This window comes from Cryptomeria japonica, chromosome 3 (genome assembly GCF_030272615.1).
Source record: "Cryptomeria japonica chromosome 3, Sugi_1.0, whole genome shotgun sequence".
Taxonomy (NCBI): Eukaryota; Viridiplantae; Streptophyta; class Pinopsida; order Cupressales; family Cupressaceae; genus Cryptomeria; species Cryptomeria japonica.
Genome location: NC_081407.1, coordinates 692,497,066 through 692,516,978, shown reverse-complemented (window position 1 = coordinate 692,516,978; position 19,913 = coordinate 692,497,066). Strand labels below are relative to the sequence as shown.

Sequence of the window (19,913 nt, the reverse complement as noted above, 5' to 3'; positions counted from 1 at the left end):
GGAAATCTCCCTCGGGCCGCCATTTGACATTCCTCTGAGAACCACCTTCCTGCCATCCACCTCGAATGAGAACTCCATCCTTTTGAAGCTCTGCGTGTAGTGGTCGAGGGTCTCCATCCACTGAATGCCCAATATGACATCCGTGTGTTGTGCGTATCGCACACCCATCCCTGTCTTGGACAAGGACCCCCAGTTTGTGCCTTTTTGTCCTTGCAGAAGAGGAAGGGGATATGAAGGGTCAAGTGCCACTAAAACCAAATTTGGCCTCTAGGGCCATATTGCAAACTTCAAACTCCCCAATTCTCGCAAAGTTGCCTAAATGTGAAGAAAGAGTTAAAGCCTGAAAAGACGTTGAAATGCCGATTTTCGCCAAACTTTGAAAAAGGTCACAAACCCCCGAAATTCACCAATAATGGATAAATTGCGAAGATTTTCAAAAATCGCCCAATTTCAACAGGTTTGTAGAATTCTAAAATCGCAAAGTATAAGAGCTCGCAGTGGTTGCAAAAATCCCGAAATTTGCATTGAGGAGGCATAAAATGCTAAAATGTCAAAAGGTTTGCAATCGCCCCCTAAATCCCGAAATTCGCCAGTAATGGGTAGATTGCAAAAGTTTTTTTGTAAAGACTTGCAAACTGGCTAAAATCGCCAAAGTTGACAACTAAGGCATGAAGTACTAAATGTCCAAGTTCGCAAAAACCACCTAAACTCTGAAATTCGCTACAAGGGCGTAAAAGTCGGAGTTTAGAAAGTTTGCAAAATAGGTGAAATCCCCGATTTTCGCCAACCAAGGGAGAATTGCAAGGAATTTATAAAGTTTACAAACCATGTCAAAATCTCGAAATATAGAAATCGCGGAAATATGAAAATTCCAATCAAGTGAAAATCGCCGAGGTTTTCATCCAAGGGTAAATCGCGTTTTTTTGAAAAAAGCCCTTAACTCCCGAAGTTTGCTATTTTCAACTTAGGGAAATCGTGAAAAGGTTAGAGTTTGCAAAATGCATAAATCGCCAAAGTTCGCGAACTAGGGAGAATGGCGAGAAGTTTTTTTTAAAAAAAGTTTACAAACCCTCCAAAATCGCAAAAGTTCGGCATCCATAAGGAAATCGTAGAATGAAGGTTTGCAAAAGCTCTCAAAAACCCGAAGTTCATAACCTAGAGGAAAATCGCGATTTTATAAAGTTAAAAAAGAGACCTCATTCACTGAAATCGCGACCTGAGGGTAAATCGCGAAATATAATCCTTGCAAAGACCATAAACCCCATTTTTAACACCAAAGCTGAAAACGCAGAAGTTTGAAGGTTTGTTGACGGAGAGCAAATCGCCCAAGTTCGATGCCTAACGGTTAAACGCAGAAGTTAAAAGTCTGAAGAACCATCCAAAACCCCCATATTTGCCGATTTCCGAGAGATAAAGGAAAACTTTTAAAAATAGAAAGGCGTTTAAGTTACCAAGTTTACAAAAATGCGTCTTGAGCCGAAGTTCGGCGAATAGAAGCAAAAGGTAAAATCGTTGAAACCAAGTTCGCAAAGTGGCTTTTAGCCCGAAATTACCAATGCAGAAAGGGGCGTTAAACTTAGATATTTTCAAAACCAACTTGTAGGCCGAAATTGAACAATAGGGAAAATAACTTTTTCGCTAGTCAGCCAAGAAGCTTTAGTGGATTCAGATCGCCCAAACACCATTAAGACCAAGGATCAGATTTCACGTTCGAAGAGAAAACGACATTTCAAGATACATCTCACAAAGAACTTCTCAGGCCAAATGACGTTAAAATTTAATATTTGTTAAGTTAAATTATTTAATTTTTCAAATTGATTTATTAAAATTGATCGTTTGCAGGTCGCAGGACATCATCGCAGAAAACCAGGATCCAAGCACTGAAAGCTGGAAAAGAAAAGGATGTAGGAATGCGTTGCAAGAGCATGAGATCTAAACCGGGCATTGGGAAGCGTGCCGGCGGACAACAAGCTGAAGTTCACCACCAAAGACCGAAGAACACTTTGAATGCAACAATCATGCATTCTCAGGAAAAGCACACAGCTGGATTTAATTTCAAAAGTTCAGTTTCTGTAAACTGAAACTGTTTTATTGAAAAAACTGCCTATGGGTCCCGCGCAAGATATTTTTGTGGACAGTCATGTCCAACTACCGGATAGACTCAAAATAAATCCAAAACAATTGTAGGAAGTTGAAATTATGGTTGGTTGGATAACTAAGAATTGATTGGGCATAGGTTAAAGCTACCAACTTCTGGAAGGCAGATCCTAGCCTTCGATTCAATATTGTAAATTCTATAAAAGGCAGAGGCCTTTCTTTTGTAAAGGGTTAGAGATTTTTGTTAGATAGTCAGACAATTGGTTAGAATTTTGTAGTTAGATTTTAGAAGTTAGAATAGATTAGATTTTAAGCATAGCATAGAGATGTTGCAGAAATTGTTGTAATGGTAGTTGAAGCAAATATATGAACATTGAAATATGGTGTTTGTTGTCTTTGTTTTAGTCTGTTTGCATGGTTTCTTTCATCTAGTTAATTTAGAGTGCAGGGATTTTAATGGTGAAGTGTGGAGGGGTATTTGATGCATTTCTGGTTCATACCATTGGGGGTCTGTTGATTGTAGGTCACCGTGCATGGTTAGTCTGAACCCAAACTGTGCTTAGTTCAATTGCAGGTGTTCGTCTTAGGCTGCGCCAGAATTGGGTGCCTAAAACGAGTGTCTCTGGTCTGAAAATCCTTCATCCCTTGGAGCTTGCACCGTTTTTGTCTAGTTGTGAGGGTATCTCTTGTGAAACAAGAATTGGTTTATCGAAATCTGTCTACCCACTACATCAGCTGTTATCATCCTTGTCCTTAGGCTTCCTGAACCCTTCCCTTTTGATTTTATTTCGTAGTCTGAGAATCGCAGCAGACTAGCTTGTTGCAAATCGTAAGTCCCCTTGTGCTCCCAGCAAATCACATCGACTGTTGAGCTATCCTGCAGTCAAGACCTAACAATCGAAACCTTGAGGTCGTCCCCATTGATCAAATTGAAACAGCATTAGGGATTTCCTTATCTCAAGAGAGGATAGGATACTCGACGAGTACATTCTATTCTGCGTTGGCCGGATGAAGTCGCAAGTTCAGCGATTTTAGACACGTCAACACCGTGTCATCCAGATCTACTACAAATAAATCGTCGGTCATCGTGTAATATCGCATGGTGATGCTCAGTTGCGGAACCAGGTGAGTGCATGATAGGAGATTGCCTCCTATTATCTTGACATCTAACACTTTATGCTCCTTTGTACACAAACCCCTTCAGGTGACGAGTGATAAGTTTATGAAGTTGAGCGAGGCCCCACCGTCGAGCATAACCAAGACTCGTTGCCCTTGGAGTGTACCACGTACCCTAAATACACTGCACCTTTGGGTACCCACTAGTGTTGCAATGACCCCTCCCCTCTGTACCAATGTGGAGATTCTCTTCGCCAAGCTGGTTTCTTCGGCATATTCTTCCCTTGGTGGTTCACTTTCCTCAGGCTCCTCTTCTCCATCGGACATTACTTCAATGTAGTGAATCTTTCCTTTGCCCAAACATCGGTGTCCTAGTTCCCATGGCTCCTTGCAAGTGAAACAAAGCTTCTTCCTGAAAATAAAATTGAATGAATGATTCAATAATCGGATAATCACATTGAACGATATACACACGTATATATAGAGATTACAAGACGATGTTCTATAATTAGAACATAACGTTAAAGTAAAAGATTAAAGAGCTAAACGCTAACTTAAGCGTGAAAGCTAAATTAAGCTTAAAAGCTAATTAACTAAAAAGAAAAAGCTAAATGCTAAATAAAGCTTAAAAGCTAAATGACCATTAAACAAGGAACTAAATATAGGTGACTAAAATATAATTAAATATTCTAATACCCTCCCTTAATGGTCATTCTATCTACTAACTACCCTACAAAAGACATTGCAAGTCTTTTGATCACAAATGAAAAGAACACTTTGCTGCAATGGAGACCCTCCCTGGATCTGAAAAGTGTTAATGACCAAGAATACCAGAATCCATCCAACCTGACGCTGGGTAACCAAATTGAAACCTGAAACCATGATTTTGAGGAAAATCGGCAAACCCTTTTGCAGAAGAGTATCAACTCCAAAACTGACTGCAAGATACCACAGTTGCAGATGTTCGCCTTGGCAGGTGCGACCCAAACTAACTGCAACAAAGCTCGATTTTTGAGGAGAAAAATTGATCAAAACCAGAGAACTTCCGGAATCAAAAATCCCACGCGAACTTCGCATATTACAAATAATTTTTGAGGAAAAAATCGTAAAAACCTAGAAATCCCACGCAAGCTTTGCGGATGATAGATAACTAAAATCTTACTCAAATATCGCGGATTACAGATGAGATAATTTTTAAGGGAAAATTATAAACCCTGCAAACAATTTTTGAGGAAAAAATCGTGAAAACCCTCCCATGATTTTTCGTGAAAAAATAAAAAAACCGACAGACAATTTTTCAGGAAAAAATCGTGAAAACCATGGGACCTATAAGACGAGGTCTGGCCTAAATCAATCTGATAAAGGTAACGATATTCAGATATCGTGAACATGCACTGTTTCCAGGTGTTGTGGCAATTGTTGAACTTCTGTTTGTGTTCCAACATGATGTTGGTCAAAGATGCCATCACAAAAATGGAGGTTGAACGAGGTCAACCTAGTGAAAACATGAGTCAGAAGAATCTGATTCAAAAATCAAAATAGAAGCAGCTGCACAAAAAATCTGAAGCCCTGGAGGAGAATTCTAGCATGAATTCCAAGGCGCGAATTTCAAGGTTTGGGAGAAACCCAGAAATTAAAAAAATTTTGCAAACTTAAAACAGCATAAATAGTGCCCAGAAAACACCAAAATTCCCGACGTCCACAAAATTAGCAGAAATTGCGGACTGTTTTTAAATTCCAAGGCAAATTCGCTGGCACAAAATTTGAGGCACCCAAAAAATTGAGACCAACCCAAAAAGCTTTCAAAAAACCCACCAAGAATCTGAAATCAAAATGCAGATCCAACTGCTCAAAAATCGAGGCACGAAAAACGATGCACCCAAAAAAAACTGGCGGTGACCCAATTGAGGTCTCAAAAAACCCACCAAGAATCTGCAACTAGAATAAAATTTCAAATTGAACTGAAGGGTCAAAACCCTAGTCGAAAATTGCATAAACCCTAGGAAAATTTTCAATCTGCAAAAAAAACCTCTAGATTGCAGGCCCGAAAATCTCCATAACCCTGAAAAAAACATGAACTGCTGCCCAGCATAAAGAAATTCACCCACAAACCAAAAACCCTCTAAACCCTCAAAAGGCCTTCAAAAAAGCAAAATTGTGTTTTTATAAAAAAACAATAAAAAAAATCTGGAAAATATTCCAGAAAGAAGGCCATGAATTTTTATTAAAAAATTTAGCCAAAATTTAAAGAATCCCATCGACCCGCTCTGATACCATGAAAAATAAATTGAATGAATGATTCAATAATCGGATAATCACATTGAACGATATACACGTATATATAGAGGTTACAAGACGATGTTCTATAATTAGAACATAACGTTAAAGTAAAAGATTAAAGAGCTAAACGCTAAATTAAGTGTGAAAGCTAATTAACTAAAAAGAAAAAGCTAAATGCTAAATAAAGCTTAAAAGCTAATTAACTAGAAAGCTAAATGACCATTAAACAAGGAACCAAATATAGGTGACTAAAATATAATTAAATATTCTAATACTTCCTTCTAAGTTCCTGTTTTGTGGCTTCATCAAGAAATGACCTCTTCGGAAAGGGTTTATTATCCTTCTCCTTCGGAACGAAATATGGTTTGGTATGTGCAAAATTTCTAGAAGAGGAAGATGTTGCCATGTTACGGGCCTTTTTTATTGCTTTCGTGAGCGTGCTGGGGTTGAACCCTTTTACCCAACCTTTCAGAGGTTCCATCAATCTGTCCTTGAACAAGACCACCAATCTCCGCTCTAAGATGTCTGTTACCAACTGTTGTGACGTATTCTCACATCGCACCATTGCAAATGGGGACCCCTACTTTTTGCTTTCTAGGGTTTGTTTTCTTGGTCTTTTAGGTTCTGGGCTTTTAGCCTTTGCATTGAAGGGTCGCCAGGGGGCTCATTAGGATAGCAGGCTCTGCTTGAGTCAGGTTGATCTCCTCAAGAAGTCAAGTCAATTGAGTGATTAGGGGTTATTTAGATCATTCCTAGGGTGTTTTTTGTGTACTATTCGATCGCACTTCAAGTTGCTAAATCAAACCTTGGTTGAATGCATAATGTCCTCCTAGGTCCCATCCCTTACATCAAGGACAGAGCGAATTCGCCTTAAGGAGTCTGGAATGTCATCTTGATTCTCAAATGTCCTGAGATTTGGCTAAGTCTGGAATGTCATCGTGATCCTAAAATTTGACTGTCTGGAAAATTGAAGAATCCTCCAAAAACTAGATTTTGCATTATAACTCCTGGAGGTCCGAAACCACTCTCAAACATCCTGACAATATATATGGAATATAACTTAAAGTAAATGTCACTTATACTTAAATGTTATATTCCATTTATGAATCCTGACAGAGAGACAAATGTCAAATTTCACTCCTGACCCTTCCAAAGGGTCCAGAGCGAATTCCCTTATATCTCCCTTCTTGGTCTTAATTTGCCTCATAAACCTTGTCCTTATGGCATAGTTGAGAGAGTATTGAGGTGTGAAACAAAGTAAATTGATGAAAAGTAAGGAATTTGAGTATAATTGCAAATTTCGCTCCTGACCCTTCCAAAGGGTCCAGAGCAAAATTTCTCAAGGACCTAAGATTTCACCTAAGTCATTGAATAGTTGGACTAATTTGCAAGGATATAGAAGGAATTGGATCTAGGATCAAGTCTAAGGCAAAGCCAAGTCAAATTTGAGATGAATTGAGTCTAGAAGAGAAATTTCGCTCTTGACCCTTCCAAAGGGTCCAAAGCGAATTCCTCTATAAGACACTCTACCTTGCCCAAAACTATGAACCAATCCATGTCCTAGGTATTATTGAAGACAATTCACTTGTTTGGATGAAGAAATGTGGGAGATGAAGTCAAGATTTGAGCGTAAGGGTAAATTTCGCTCCTGACCCTTCCAAAGGGTCCAAAGCGAAATTCTTGTAGGACCCTAATTGTTCACAAAATCTTGAACTAAATGCCAATTCAAGGAGCAAATTCACTTGATGATGATTGAAGGAGGCTTGAGAAGTTATGTCCAAAGCATGGAAAGGAGAAAGGAAGTGAGAAATTAGCTCAAAATATGAATTTCGCTCCTGACCCTTCCAAAGGGTCTAGAGCGAAATTCACATAACCTCTATGTTGCTACTTGTTATGGCCAATTTTTTTACTTCTAAGGCATGGTTGGAAAGACTTTGATGTGTTCTTGTCTTTGAAAGGTGGATTGAGGCGATGGAATAGTGAAAATCAACCCAAAGGAGGAATTTCGCTCCTGACCCTTCCAAAGGGTCCAGAGCGAAATCCTCAATTTGACCCTCTATCTTGCCTAAGACTTTGAAAAGTGAGGATTTTGAGCTAAGTGGATGGAAAATAGACTTGATTGTGGTGAAGAGAGGTGATTTTGATCAAGGTTGAAGGTGGATTGAATGGAAGAAGTATGAAATCAACCCAAAACAAGAATTTCGCTCCTGACCCTTCCAAAGGGTCCAGAGCGAAATTCTCCATAAGCACTTTTTCCTTCCTTGTTTAGACCAACATCCTTATTCCTTGGGCATAGTGGGGGTAGAATGATATACTCTCGCCATAGGAAGTGATTGAAAGTGAAAAAGGTTTTTGTCCAAGATTAGGAATTTCACTCCTGACCCTTCCAAAGGGTCCAGAGCGAAATTCCTCAAAAGTACCTTTTTTCCTTTGTGTAAGGTCAAAACCTTGGCTCTTATGGCGTGGTTGAGGATGGAGTGATTTATATTTGCCTTGCAAAGAAGATTGGAGTTGAAGAAATGAAGAGTCAAGCCTAAATCTTGAATTTCGCTCCTAACCCTTCCAAAGGGTCCAGAGCGAAATTCTCAAAATCTCTTTTTTCTTCCAATTTTGTGTTAAGCCAAACATTGATGAAGGTGAATTGGACTTGAACATGTCCCTAGGCATGCATTTGAATAGCTTGTGACCACCAAAAGTGAAGATTTTGAGCTAGAGCATGAATTTCGCTCCTAGTCCTTCCAAAGGGTCCAGAGCGAAATTCTAAATAGGTCTTGTCCTTGGCCATGGTCTGGAGCGAATTTCTCCTTTCAAGCCTTCCTAAGAATCAAGCGAGTGTTGTCTTCATGAGAGAGGAGTCCAAAGGTGAGAATCATGGCACAGTAAGGTAAGAAGAAGGTAGGGTTCAACCTAAAGGAAGAAAATCGCTCCTGACCCTTCCAAAGGGTCCAGAGCGAAATCCTCAAAATCTTCTAATTTGCTCATGTTTGAAATCAAAAGGTAGATTCCTAGGCCTTGGTGGAGAGAGGACTAGTATATGCTTGTCTTGGGAAGCAATTTGGAGTAAGGAAATGATGGAATTTAGACCAAATCATGAATTTTGCTCCTGACCCTTTCTAAGGGTCCAGAGCGAAATCCTTTGAAACCCCTATTTTTCACCTTGTTTGAGCTGGGCAAAGGGCTAGTTATGAGATCATGATGGGAGGAGGTTTGAAGGTTAAGTCTAGGATTGTGAATGTTGAAGGAAATGGTCTAATTGAGCAAAATAGCAAAAATCGCTCATAACCCTTCCAAAGGGTCCAGAGCGAAATTCTTATAGGGCATGTCCCTGGGGAGGATCCTAAAGCAAATTCCATTTTGATCCCTTTTTGTTAATGATTTAAGGTAAAAAGTGCTATGACCGGGATAAATATATCATGTGTGCTTAATCATCTTTTGGTTTGTTTTGCAGATGGAAGAAGGTCAGGTCAGGACAAGGACCACCTATTCTAGTCCCATCATCATCAAGGACATTTCAAATGCATAGAGGACTCAAGGTGTTTTGAAGCATTGGAAGACTGCAAGTGTTCAAGGAGTTCCAAGCTATCCTCAAGGGCTCCATTCTACCACACAAAGGAATCACATGATGACAGAAAGAGGATCTCATAGGCAAACACAAGAGAGTCAAGGAAGGGTACATCGTTCATCAAGTATATCAAGGATGATGGAGGATCGACCAAGGTCATCATAGAGAAAGTACCAAACAAGGTGGCATCCCAGTCACTGTTCCTCCAGTCAGATAGCTCCACCTCAGCATGTCCAAATTCAATGTACCTGACTCACTAGTGATGGCACAAACTTCGAGGCACCTACCCCTGCTTCCTATTGGTCCTCACTCATGGAATATAATTTTCTCATTGGCTAAAGGACTTTGTTGTAACAAACCCTAATTAGGGTTTCCATCTTGCAATCCTAGCCATTGATTGTAAATCAATCAGAGCCATTGAAATGTAAAGAGCTCTCTATATAAAGCTCTAGCTCTTCATTTGTAAAGGTTAATAGTTGGTTAATAGAGGTTAGAATAGCTAAGAGTTAGTAGCTAGAATAGTGAATAGAATATCAATTAGAGTAGATTAGGAAGAGAAGGCAAGAAATTGCTGCCTTGATTGTAAATGAACCCCATTTTCATTGAAGATATGGTGAAATATGTCGTTTCTTTGCAATATGCATGGTCTCTTGTTGAATCTTCATTTTAGATGGTAAACAATTAGATTGAATGAAAGAAAGAAGTTACTAAATGCACTTGCGTGGAATCCGCCTAGTCCAAACCATTGGCCTCTTGCTGACTGTAAGTGCGCCTTGTGTGGTCAACTGGCATAGAATGAACTTAATTTCAAGTCATTATATGTCTATTGTTCATGCATTATCTTGAATAGTGATCAGTGTTTGATGGTGTATGATTTGAATCTATTCGAAGCATCCCTTAGAAGATCGCACTGAGTTGGTGTCGAGTTGTTTAATCTGATGGTGAGACCTAGCCCAGTAGGACTTCACCTAGTCATTCATCCATCTTCTTGTATTCTAGGTCTTAGATTAGATTCTCCAAAACCTGTACCTTTTGATATTTCTTTATCTCCCAGTTAGTAGATAGGACTTGTGATTCCAGCAAATCAGACGCTTAGGTCATCAAACGTAAGTCCCCTTGTGATTCCAACAAATCACATCATACCGCAAGAGCTTATCCACAAGTACAGAACCTACATATAAGAACCTTGGAGTTGCCTCAATTGATCCTTAGGCAAAATCTTCAGCATTCGGGGAAACTTTGTTCAAGAGAGGATAAGATACCTTGGTATTTTATTCTATGTTCGCATGTGCATAAAAAACACATCAAGACCAACACAGATAGTCTCTGGAACTCTGTGGTGTAACTGTCCACCGGTCTCAACTGTTTTAGTTGCGCCAACTCCTTGAAATTGAGTTCTGGATCCTTCCCGTCAAACCGATCTATGAGCTTCTCCGTGAAGTCAACATAGGAAGTTATCTGGTCATGGCCAAGAGTGATCATTCCATGATGCCACCATTTGTGCGCGACTCCTTCTAGGTGAAGTGCTGCAAACTTGATAGTTTCATCTTCATGCATGGGGTTGAGTTGGAAGTAAGTATCTGCTTTTTGAACCCAAGCTCGTGCCGAGGTTGCTCCGGTCCCATCGAAGGATGCCAGGTTGATCTTGCCAACCTTCCGCTTGATGTCATTGTTATAGTGTCCATAATAGCCCCAACTTCTGCCCCCCGAGTATTTCATCTGGAGCTCAGCATAATCCTTGAAGGATATGTCCCCCTCGAGATTTGCATCCCTCCAATCTTGGTTCAACTGTGCTTGCATCTCCTGAAAGATGGGTTCTTGCTCCCCGCGTGGCGCTTCTGATCTCTGAGGAAAAAGTCGGCATCAACGGTCATGAATGTGAGCGTTGGACGTTTGACCTTCCAGTGACCGAATCATTACCATGCCCATTCTGTTCTCCATTCGTTTTCCCAAGGCCAATTGTCGTAAGGTTTCCTCCATGATTTTGTTGTCGTTGCTCCCCTCTGGTTATGGTGTCGTTGAGCTGAGGTTGGCGGTTGGTTAGCTCCCTTAATAGTGCCATGACTTCTCTTGCAGGATCTTGTGGTTCTCCCATTCGGTCGGCCGAACGGTACCTCCTAGTATACACTTGCATCCACTACACGACAAGCTGACAAGATCACCAGCTCTGATACCACTGTAATGTTCCCTGACCGTACGGTCTACGGTGAATAGGCCGTATGGTGGTGAGAGGAGGAGCGGTCGTACGGTGGTGTGAGGAGGACAGGAGAGTCATACGGTGCAAATATCGTACAGTGGAATGAGGGGGGCCGTACGGTGCAAAGGTTGTACAGTGCAAGGTTGTACGATGGTGGCAGTATGGTGTGAGACCGTACGGTGAGAAACCCATACGGTAGTGAAGACTTGTCGCCCGAGCCAAGTCGTTCAGCATGTGGTGTATTCGACCAGAGTGTGGTATATGGGGTCAATGAAACTTGCAATAAGGTATGATGCCAGATAAACAATGAACAAGAAGATTTATATGTTATTGCACGAATCAGATTAATGCACTTCAAATTACAACAATCCGAGACTAAGAGCAGGGCAAAGTAGGGTGAGGAGTTACTCCCACCGAAAGTGCGGATACCAAGTAGGGAGGGTCTTTCACCTCCGAAATGATAGATAATAGAACTCCAATAGGAATTCGCACAATCAGAGAAAAATACCAAATTCGCATACCTATGACAAAGACTAACTCGGCCATATATATGGGCTTCAGGAAACTTCCTGAAGGGTTACAAACGGGCCGACATGACCAAACTAAGACTTGCCTAATCTAATTAAATAAAGGGCCCGAAAGATTTGTTATTAAATTTGGGGCCTTACAAATAAATAATTAAATTTATTATTTAATTATATCGGGGACATCACAGGGAAAGGCGCAAGAGGGGGGGGGAGCACGGAAGGGATTACGTATGCGGGGGTTGACAATTGCTAATGCTAGACAGCAAGGGGTGCCATGCCAGACTCAGACTTCAACCATCATCTCTATTCAAGTTATTGGGATGATTATGGATCTCAATTGCCTCCAAGAGTTATTTGCATGTCTTCCAAGCAAATATGGTGTTTGGTGGATGACGAGTGGTCAGCAAGAGCAGATTGGTGGGTATGGTCATGTCTGATATCCGTGCCATGCTCTTTGATACGGGTCGAGAAAGAACGACCCGTCTCACCTACATAAGGGGTACCACAAGAGCAGACCACCTTGTAAACACCAGAGGATAGGAGGATGTCTCTAGAGTCCTTGAGGGGAGGAAGGCGATTTTTAACCGTGGCAAAAGGCTAGAAAGCACAACGGGTGCCTTTCCTAAGAAGAATCTTGCTGATTTTATGGGATAAACCCTCAATATAGGGAAGGGATCCGTTAAGCTAGAGGGAGGGTTGAGATAACTTGGGATCCGAAATGAGCCAAGATCTAATATGGTTGAAAGCTCTACAGATCTGTTTAGAAGCATACCCATTAAACAAGAAAATCGTCCGAAGATGGTTCAACTCCGGCTGCAAGTATTCTTTGTCACAAATACGATGAGCTCTAATAGCTAGCGACTTAAGGATCCCCATCTTTTGGCTGGGGTGGTGGTGGGAAGCGGAATGGAGGTAGTGATCCTTTTTCCTAGTTTTTATTTTTATTATAATTTTTCCCCCTTGGTTTACATACTCTCTTGTTTCCTTCCTCTCCCTTGTCCCCCTTTTTAAGGTCTTTCCAGGTCTACAACATCTCATTCTTTCTTCTTGTGCTCTCATGCATCCTGACGATGGATCACGGAGTGTGATCCAAAACGTTGATCTAAAGACTCGCACACAATCTTATCCGGAAATCTACTACAGGAAAAACATATTGAATTGTTAAAATTTTGAATATTAAAGACTATGATTTATCTTCTAAAACATGTAATTGTACTTCAATGGCTCTCCCAAAATCAGAATATGAGGCCTTTAACACAAAAAAGAAAGCATAGAGTTTGTGGAGATGTGGCAACATGTAGCAACTTGTTATTTGGTGCCTAAGTTATTTCAAATTGATAGACAAAGTGATTATGAAGTTACAGCAAGGTTTTACGAAGGTTGGGAAATCTTGTTTGCATTTGCAGTAATTTACAACATATAACAACTTGTTATTTGGTGCCCAAGTTATTCCAAATTGATAGACAAAGTGATTATGAAGTAACGGCAAGGATTTACGAAGGTTGGGAAATCTTGTTTGCATTCACAATTGTGTTTGAACAATTCAACAAAGGGCTCCACCTCTTCTCTACAACAAATTCCAAAAGACATAAGACATAGCAGTTGCAAATGAGTATGACTTTCTTAATGATAAATTGAGTAGTGCATCTAGCAACAATGATATTGCTTCAATTCAACCAAGTGCTCTTAATGACTTTGAAGTTTGTTTTTTTTGTTTTTTTTCAAGTTGTAGAGTCTTGACTCTTAACTTTTGGTTGACTTTCTATCAAAAACACATCTAAATGCAATCATGATTTGTGATTTCATGTATTTCTTATGATTCAACTTTGATAAGTTTACCGTGGTTTATAAATGTGACACCATTTTATAAGAATTTCAAATATGTTTAACAATGTTTATCTGAATTGTACAATTTTGCGAATTTATTTCTTATATTTTTGTACAAAAAATTCAGATTTATATGAAATGAATTTAATTATAATTTTTTTTCAAATTTAATCTCATTGTCAAACATAATCAATTTGTTTTTCTTGTCGAACTCAAACCCAAACATGAACCTGAACCTTGTGACATAATATTTAACATCATACAATAGTCTGTAGATTTAATGCGTTGGTTACCACAATAAATGTTGACATACTAAATTAGGAATGTGTGATAACGTAGAAAAAAAAAAAATTGGTCATAATTGTCAAAAGGTTTAAAATTTATTTTGATTATTTGCATTTTTTTTATTTTTCTCTGCAGTATTCATTTCTGTAATGATTTATTTGATAAAATTGTTTGATGATGCATTTCAGAGCTATGTGAAACTGACGGGAACCTCGTGGACTCTGATATACTTCATCAGCTATTATGTGATAACAGTTTTGCTTCTCGTTAATCTGGTAAATCAGTTTATTTGCTTTTCAAATAGATAAATACTTCGTTTTGTAACATGGAGTGGCTCTTTTTTTGTCGTTCACTGAAACTTTAACAAGTTCATTGAGTAGAATGTTGTGCATAAGCTCAAACAGGATGATACAATTTCTTTCGCATGATCTGATTGCGCCTGTACATGTTTTAAACTATTCAGTATTGGAATGCAGGTGGTTGCATTTGTATTGGAGGCATTTTTTGCTCAATCAGAGCTTGAATCAAGCAATTGTGATGAGGAAACCGACCAGTCGAATTCCAAGGTAATCAACGATATGCAAAGTCAATATATAATTATTGCAAACTGTAGCCCTAACTTTATGAGGGTAGAATCTGTTTGTCGGGTATTCAATTAATCTATATTCTAGGGACGCAATTATACTCCACATAAAATGGTACGCAATTACACGTTCATACGAAATCCAAAATTCGCATACCACAATGGAATTTTTGCGCAAATTTTTCTGGTCAGACCTTTATAATCTGCCATGGCAATCTTGTAAAAATGCAAATCTGTAGAAACACAATGTGTTATGCAATTTGTATTTTTGCAGATCGTTCGTAAGTGTGCCATTTTCTGTGGAAAATAGCCGGAACTATATTCTAGTGTACAAAGAAGATAATTATGTGCATTGACCTTTGATATAAGCCTCGGAAAGTTCTTAACTAAAGAAAAATGAAAAACTAATTTGCATCCATTATTAAAAAAGAGGCAGGGGTTTATAGAACTTTAAATAAGAACTATGGGATGTCTCTAATCTTCCTAGTCCATGAGTATAAGTGGGAGCTTTGAACTTCACTATTTCAATCTCTTAAAAATTAAGGGTTGCATTTTGCAATAAAGTCATTTTAATGATTTAAATATTAATAATTAAAATATTTAATTAATTTAATGTTAATTGAAAGTTAATTTCTGTTAGAGTAGTATGAAGAAGTTATATTAGAATCTAGTATTTTATAATTATAAAATTTTTGAAAAATATTAATAATTTTTTATATTTTACAATTATTTTTGTAAATAATATAATTTAATTTTAATAATATTTATATCTGCATTTTACGACATGATATCAGAACCGATGACTCAAATCTTTCTTTAACTCCTTTCATATTCGAAGAGTCTCTATCTGATGCATTTTCATGATTGCATAGGACGTTTGTCTAGCTTGATGGACAAAAGCGTTGAATGTAAAAATTATAAAAGACGTTTGCTTGGATTTTTGTCAGTCATTTCTCATATTTGTACAGTCATCCAACTGATGATTGCAGATGAGACTTAAATACTTATCATAATTTCTTTCTTATTAGAATGGTTTCTAGGGGAAATTTATGGGTAACCGTTACAGTTGATTTCATACATCTACAGATTTTAAATGGTATATTGGATTTCGACGATTTTTTTTGTTGTCTTCATATGCGACTTAACTGTTTATAACTATTGTTCTGGTTTCTGGATAGTAGTGAGGCATGCTGTGGGATCCGCAAAAAGTATTTCAAAGTATCGCCTGATACCTACTTAAAGATGTCCCAATAACCATGCACTTAAAATTGCCAATATTTATGGTACAAATATCCTAATGTAAAACTGGGTCAATTATGATTAAAAAAGCTAAAAAGTGAGTGACTATTGATACATATGAAATTTATTAATAGATTTCTTATTATTTTTTTAATTCCTTTGAAATTAATAACTGAGAGATTGGATGCACAAAAAAATATAGTTATTGAAACTATAAAGACTTCTAGTGCACTTCCCTATCTGATATCTTGGAGGATGCATTTACACGATTGCATAGGACGCTCTCTCTAGCTCGAATGTCAAAAGCCTGCATAGGAGAAGCGATGAATGTGAACATTAAAGGAGGCGTGTGCTTGGATTTTTGTGAATCATTTCTGCATACTTGTGTAGTCATCGAACAGTTGAAATCTGTCCTGCTGTAATTCCAGCTCCCAAAACCCGATATCTAGATTTGAAGCATGTTTTGGTTTTGGGTACTCGGATACGTGAAAAGCAACATACTCATTTTGAGCCAAGAGATGCCATGGAACACCTCTAATTGCTCTGCTAAGTCCACTCTGCAAACCTCACTACTAGTGACAGAAGACCGTTTGTAGCGGCCGTTTATTACAGTACAAATTTGGTGGCGTCTTCATTTTCCAATGAAGCATCGCATGCAATTTAAGATTTCAAAACTTTTAGAAGGGCGTTGAAATAAATTTTTACTATTAAATAATGGTATGGGTCTGATAGTGGAAACAAAAGGAAGGAAGAATTACTCCATAATGTATGCGTATAGAATGGTTATTCAATGTAATTTTGGAGATACAAGCATCTGTTTTATAATTTGAAATTTTTAAATTTATTTTATTTAAAAGGTAGTTAGATTATTTTCATTTGTTTATTTAAAAGGTGTGTAGTTTAGATGGAGATATGATTTTATTGTTCTAGTGTATTTTTTTATTGAACTTAGCATTCAAATATTATTAAAAAGATTGTTTATGTTGATTGGGTTCTTAGAAATTGTAGTGCTAGGTATGTAAGAATTAATAAGATTATAAAGGAGATTCAAAGAATCTTTTCATCTTGAACTATTTCCTCGTTCAAAGATGATACTTTGCATGAGAAGTATCAATTCTACATTGAGTATATTTTGATTCACAATTGAACTATTGCATAGTGTTACATTATGGATAGTAGATTATGTCTTGATTTCCAATTGGTTGATTTTGTTTCAATGCGGAAGGATGAGTATGTCTTAATTCACAAGAATGTTGTACATCCAAATAGTTGAATATGTCTTGATTCATAGTTATTATTTGACAATGAGGACATCTACCTAAACATGACCAATTTGAAGTGTTAAGAGAGGAAATCTGGTAGTCAACTAGGACATCTACGAGTGTGAGCAGTTTGGGATGTTTTAGATGAATGAGAAGATTCTCTATTTTTTTATTACTTCTATAAAACTTAAACAAGTGTGTTGGAAATTAAGATCTACATCTTGTAATAAAGTCACCTTAATTATTTAGTGAGCTATCAAGATCAACTAATAATATAATGTACTAGAACCACACTAGAAAGACCAAAACCAACCAATCAAGATCACGAATTATATAGAGAACAACCAAAATCAAATAACTGTCTTATAAGAAAGGGAATTAGAAGCTGAATTACACTTAATTTTTTAATGGGCATTTAAACTACATCGACTTGTTTATTATATTCAACAATTTATTGTTTTACTCATTGTCAAACTATCTTGTCATCTCATTAGAATTACAAGAGATTTGATCAAATTTTTAGGAAAATGTGAAACAAATGAAATCTGTTTCTTACACTTGTAACCATACGACTCACATAAATTTATCAATTGTTAATTTTTTAATAATTGAGTAGTTTATTTTTAATCCGTAATTGTAAAAGACTGAAAATCGATTTCATTAAATGGATGACTGAAAACAGGTGCTATTTGCTTCACATTTTAAATTGGAAGAAATATATGTTGGTGACCGTCCTAAAATTTCTTGTTCTATTGTTTAATACTTGGGTTGAGTTTATAGCAACGTTACTTCAAATTTTATGTTGTAAATGCTAAATATTTTGTCATGTTCTTAGGATTCTAAGAATTCGCGATCACGTCGTGCAAGACGTATCAGGTATCATTTGCCACAGGTTTTCCCTTTGTAAAACTGTATTAAATTTTGTTTTGGAATTAAGCTTAACTTCTTTATTAATGTTTTATTTATGTTAATGCATTACTTACATATGTATCGTTGCGAATTTTGGTATTATTATTTTGTTGGTAGTAAGTTGATAAAAAAAGGTTCACATAACTTAATACTGAAAATATAATCAAATTGTTTTCTGTGCAGTTCTACAGGGAGAAGTGGGCGAGTCCAAATGCTTCTTCATCATATTTTGAGTTCAGAGTTGGAAGAACACTGTACTTAGTGTTAATATTTAATGCATATGTATTATGAGCTTATGAGCTTATGTAAAATATCAATGGCTTCTCTCTTAACTCCTACTGCGTGGGATCATTAACTCCTACTGCGTGGGATCATGGCTATGGTTGATTTATTTCATATGATATATGTGATTGTATCTTAAAAATTTTGTTTTGAGTAGGGGAGAGGAATCAGAACGTGTGCACCCTAACTTCACGTTTCTCAAAATCATGTGGACATTTCAAAAAAATTGAATTTTATACAGCAGCTTACTTGTGATGCCACATCAGCATGCATTTTTCTGAAAGTGTCCAAAATGGTCCCAAATTGTCATAAGATCCATAGGTGTGCACTAAGTCATTTTTACTTGTGCGCAAATGTGGCATCACATCATTGGTTTTTTTTTAATTTTAGAGGTACTTTTTTGGGGGAAAGCATTGACATGACATTTTTAGAGCACCACTATTGGTCTCATTTTGTCTATGTACTATAACATGTATTGGTACCCGCACATGTATTGGCTCCTCTCCCCTAAATATAAATATACTTGTGTTTGATATATTAGTTAATTATAAAGTGTAAAATATGTGTAGCTAAATTTTTCAAGAGTTGGTAAAGGTTTTGAGGTTTTATGATAGAAGGTGATTATGTATAGTTTTAAAAGATTATATTTTTAATCTTTATTTAACTGTCTTATTTTAGATAGGAAGTATGAGATTTTTCAAAAATTGTAGAGTTTGAAAAGTTGTGATTGATATCATTTAAATACTACGTATATAGTTAATTGTATTTTCACATGGATAATTGATTAGTAGTTTTGAAATTATTGTGTTCTTTATGATACACATAATTTTTTGGAAACTTATGATGAAGGTTATTCAGAATGGTTTGTATTTAATTGAACTTTGTGTTGACAAATGGATCATGGAAAACTTTTGATCTGTCATAACTTGACATTTTAAGTCTAATTTCTTCCAAATTTGAACCACGAATAGCCATTTAGATAATTTGCAAAATGCAAGGCTCAAAAAAACCCTTAACTTAGCCAATTTTTAGACTTTTGAGTTTTGAGAATTTAGCTAAGAAAAAGAGGGGAACATTTCAGCATGGTCCCATTATGAACTATTTCAGATCTATTACCATCAATGGGTATGCAACCTCCAGATAGAACAAGGTAAAAGTATGCATTGAAAAAAGAAGTGTTGATAGGAGGAAAAGGTAGGTGTGTGAGGATTGGTTGTAACATTGTTGATGTGATGTGTTGAAGTAATCGGTGTGATCTAACCCAAACCTAGGATATCAAGGAGAGCACTTTTATGAATGGTAAAGTTTTAAATAATGTCTATGTTATGAGATAAAGTTGATTCGAGAAGTTCATTACGTGTGGAGTTATGTTGTCTAGGTCCATGGGTGGTGTAGACATCTTAATCTATATTAATTTATACAAAGCCTCACATATTTTTTTCAAACATGTTATTATTTTTTTTTAAACCTTTACCTCTATTCCCTTCCTCGTGGATATAAAATTGTACCCATGAGTGTTCACTGTTAAATTTTTGGGAGGCATCAAATGATTTTATTATATTATTTACATGTTGAAGTATAATGCCTCCTATAAACCACAATGAGTCAACTCACAATATATGAAATGATTACAATATTATTTTAGGCTCACTTCTAAGCAAGCGCACTACTCCATGAGGGACTTGTAGGCTAAGATGCATTATCCCAAGGCAAGATGCAAGGGACTTGCAAGATGAGACACATTACC

The 19,913-nt window shown here is 37.2% G+C and overlaps 1 protein-coding gene across 2 annotated transcripts in view; it reads left to right on the top strand.

The window, feature by feature from the left end:
• The window catches only part of LOC131078352 (two pore calcium channel protein 1), a 396,229-nt gene extending 377,518 nt beyond the window's left edge, over positions 1 to 18,711 (top strand). For both annotated transcript variants that reach the window (XM_058016023.2, XM_058016024.2), the window contains exons 20-23: positions 14,080 to 14,166; positions 14,368 to 14,457; positions 17,811 to 17,851; positions 18,068 to 18,711. In XM_058016023.2, the coding sequence (XP_057872006.2) occupies positions 14,080 to 14,166; positions 14,368 to 14,457; positions 17,811 to 17,851; positions 18,068 to 18,146 (297 nt within the window). In that variant the 3' untranslated portion in view covers positions 18,147 to 18,711. The remainder of the gene's footprint in view (positions 1 to 14,079; positions 14,167 to 14,367; positions 14,458 to 17,810; positions 17,852 to 18,067) is intronic.
• The last annotated feature ends 1,202 nt before the right edge of the window (positions 18,712 to 19,913 follow it).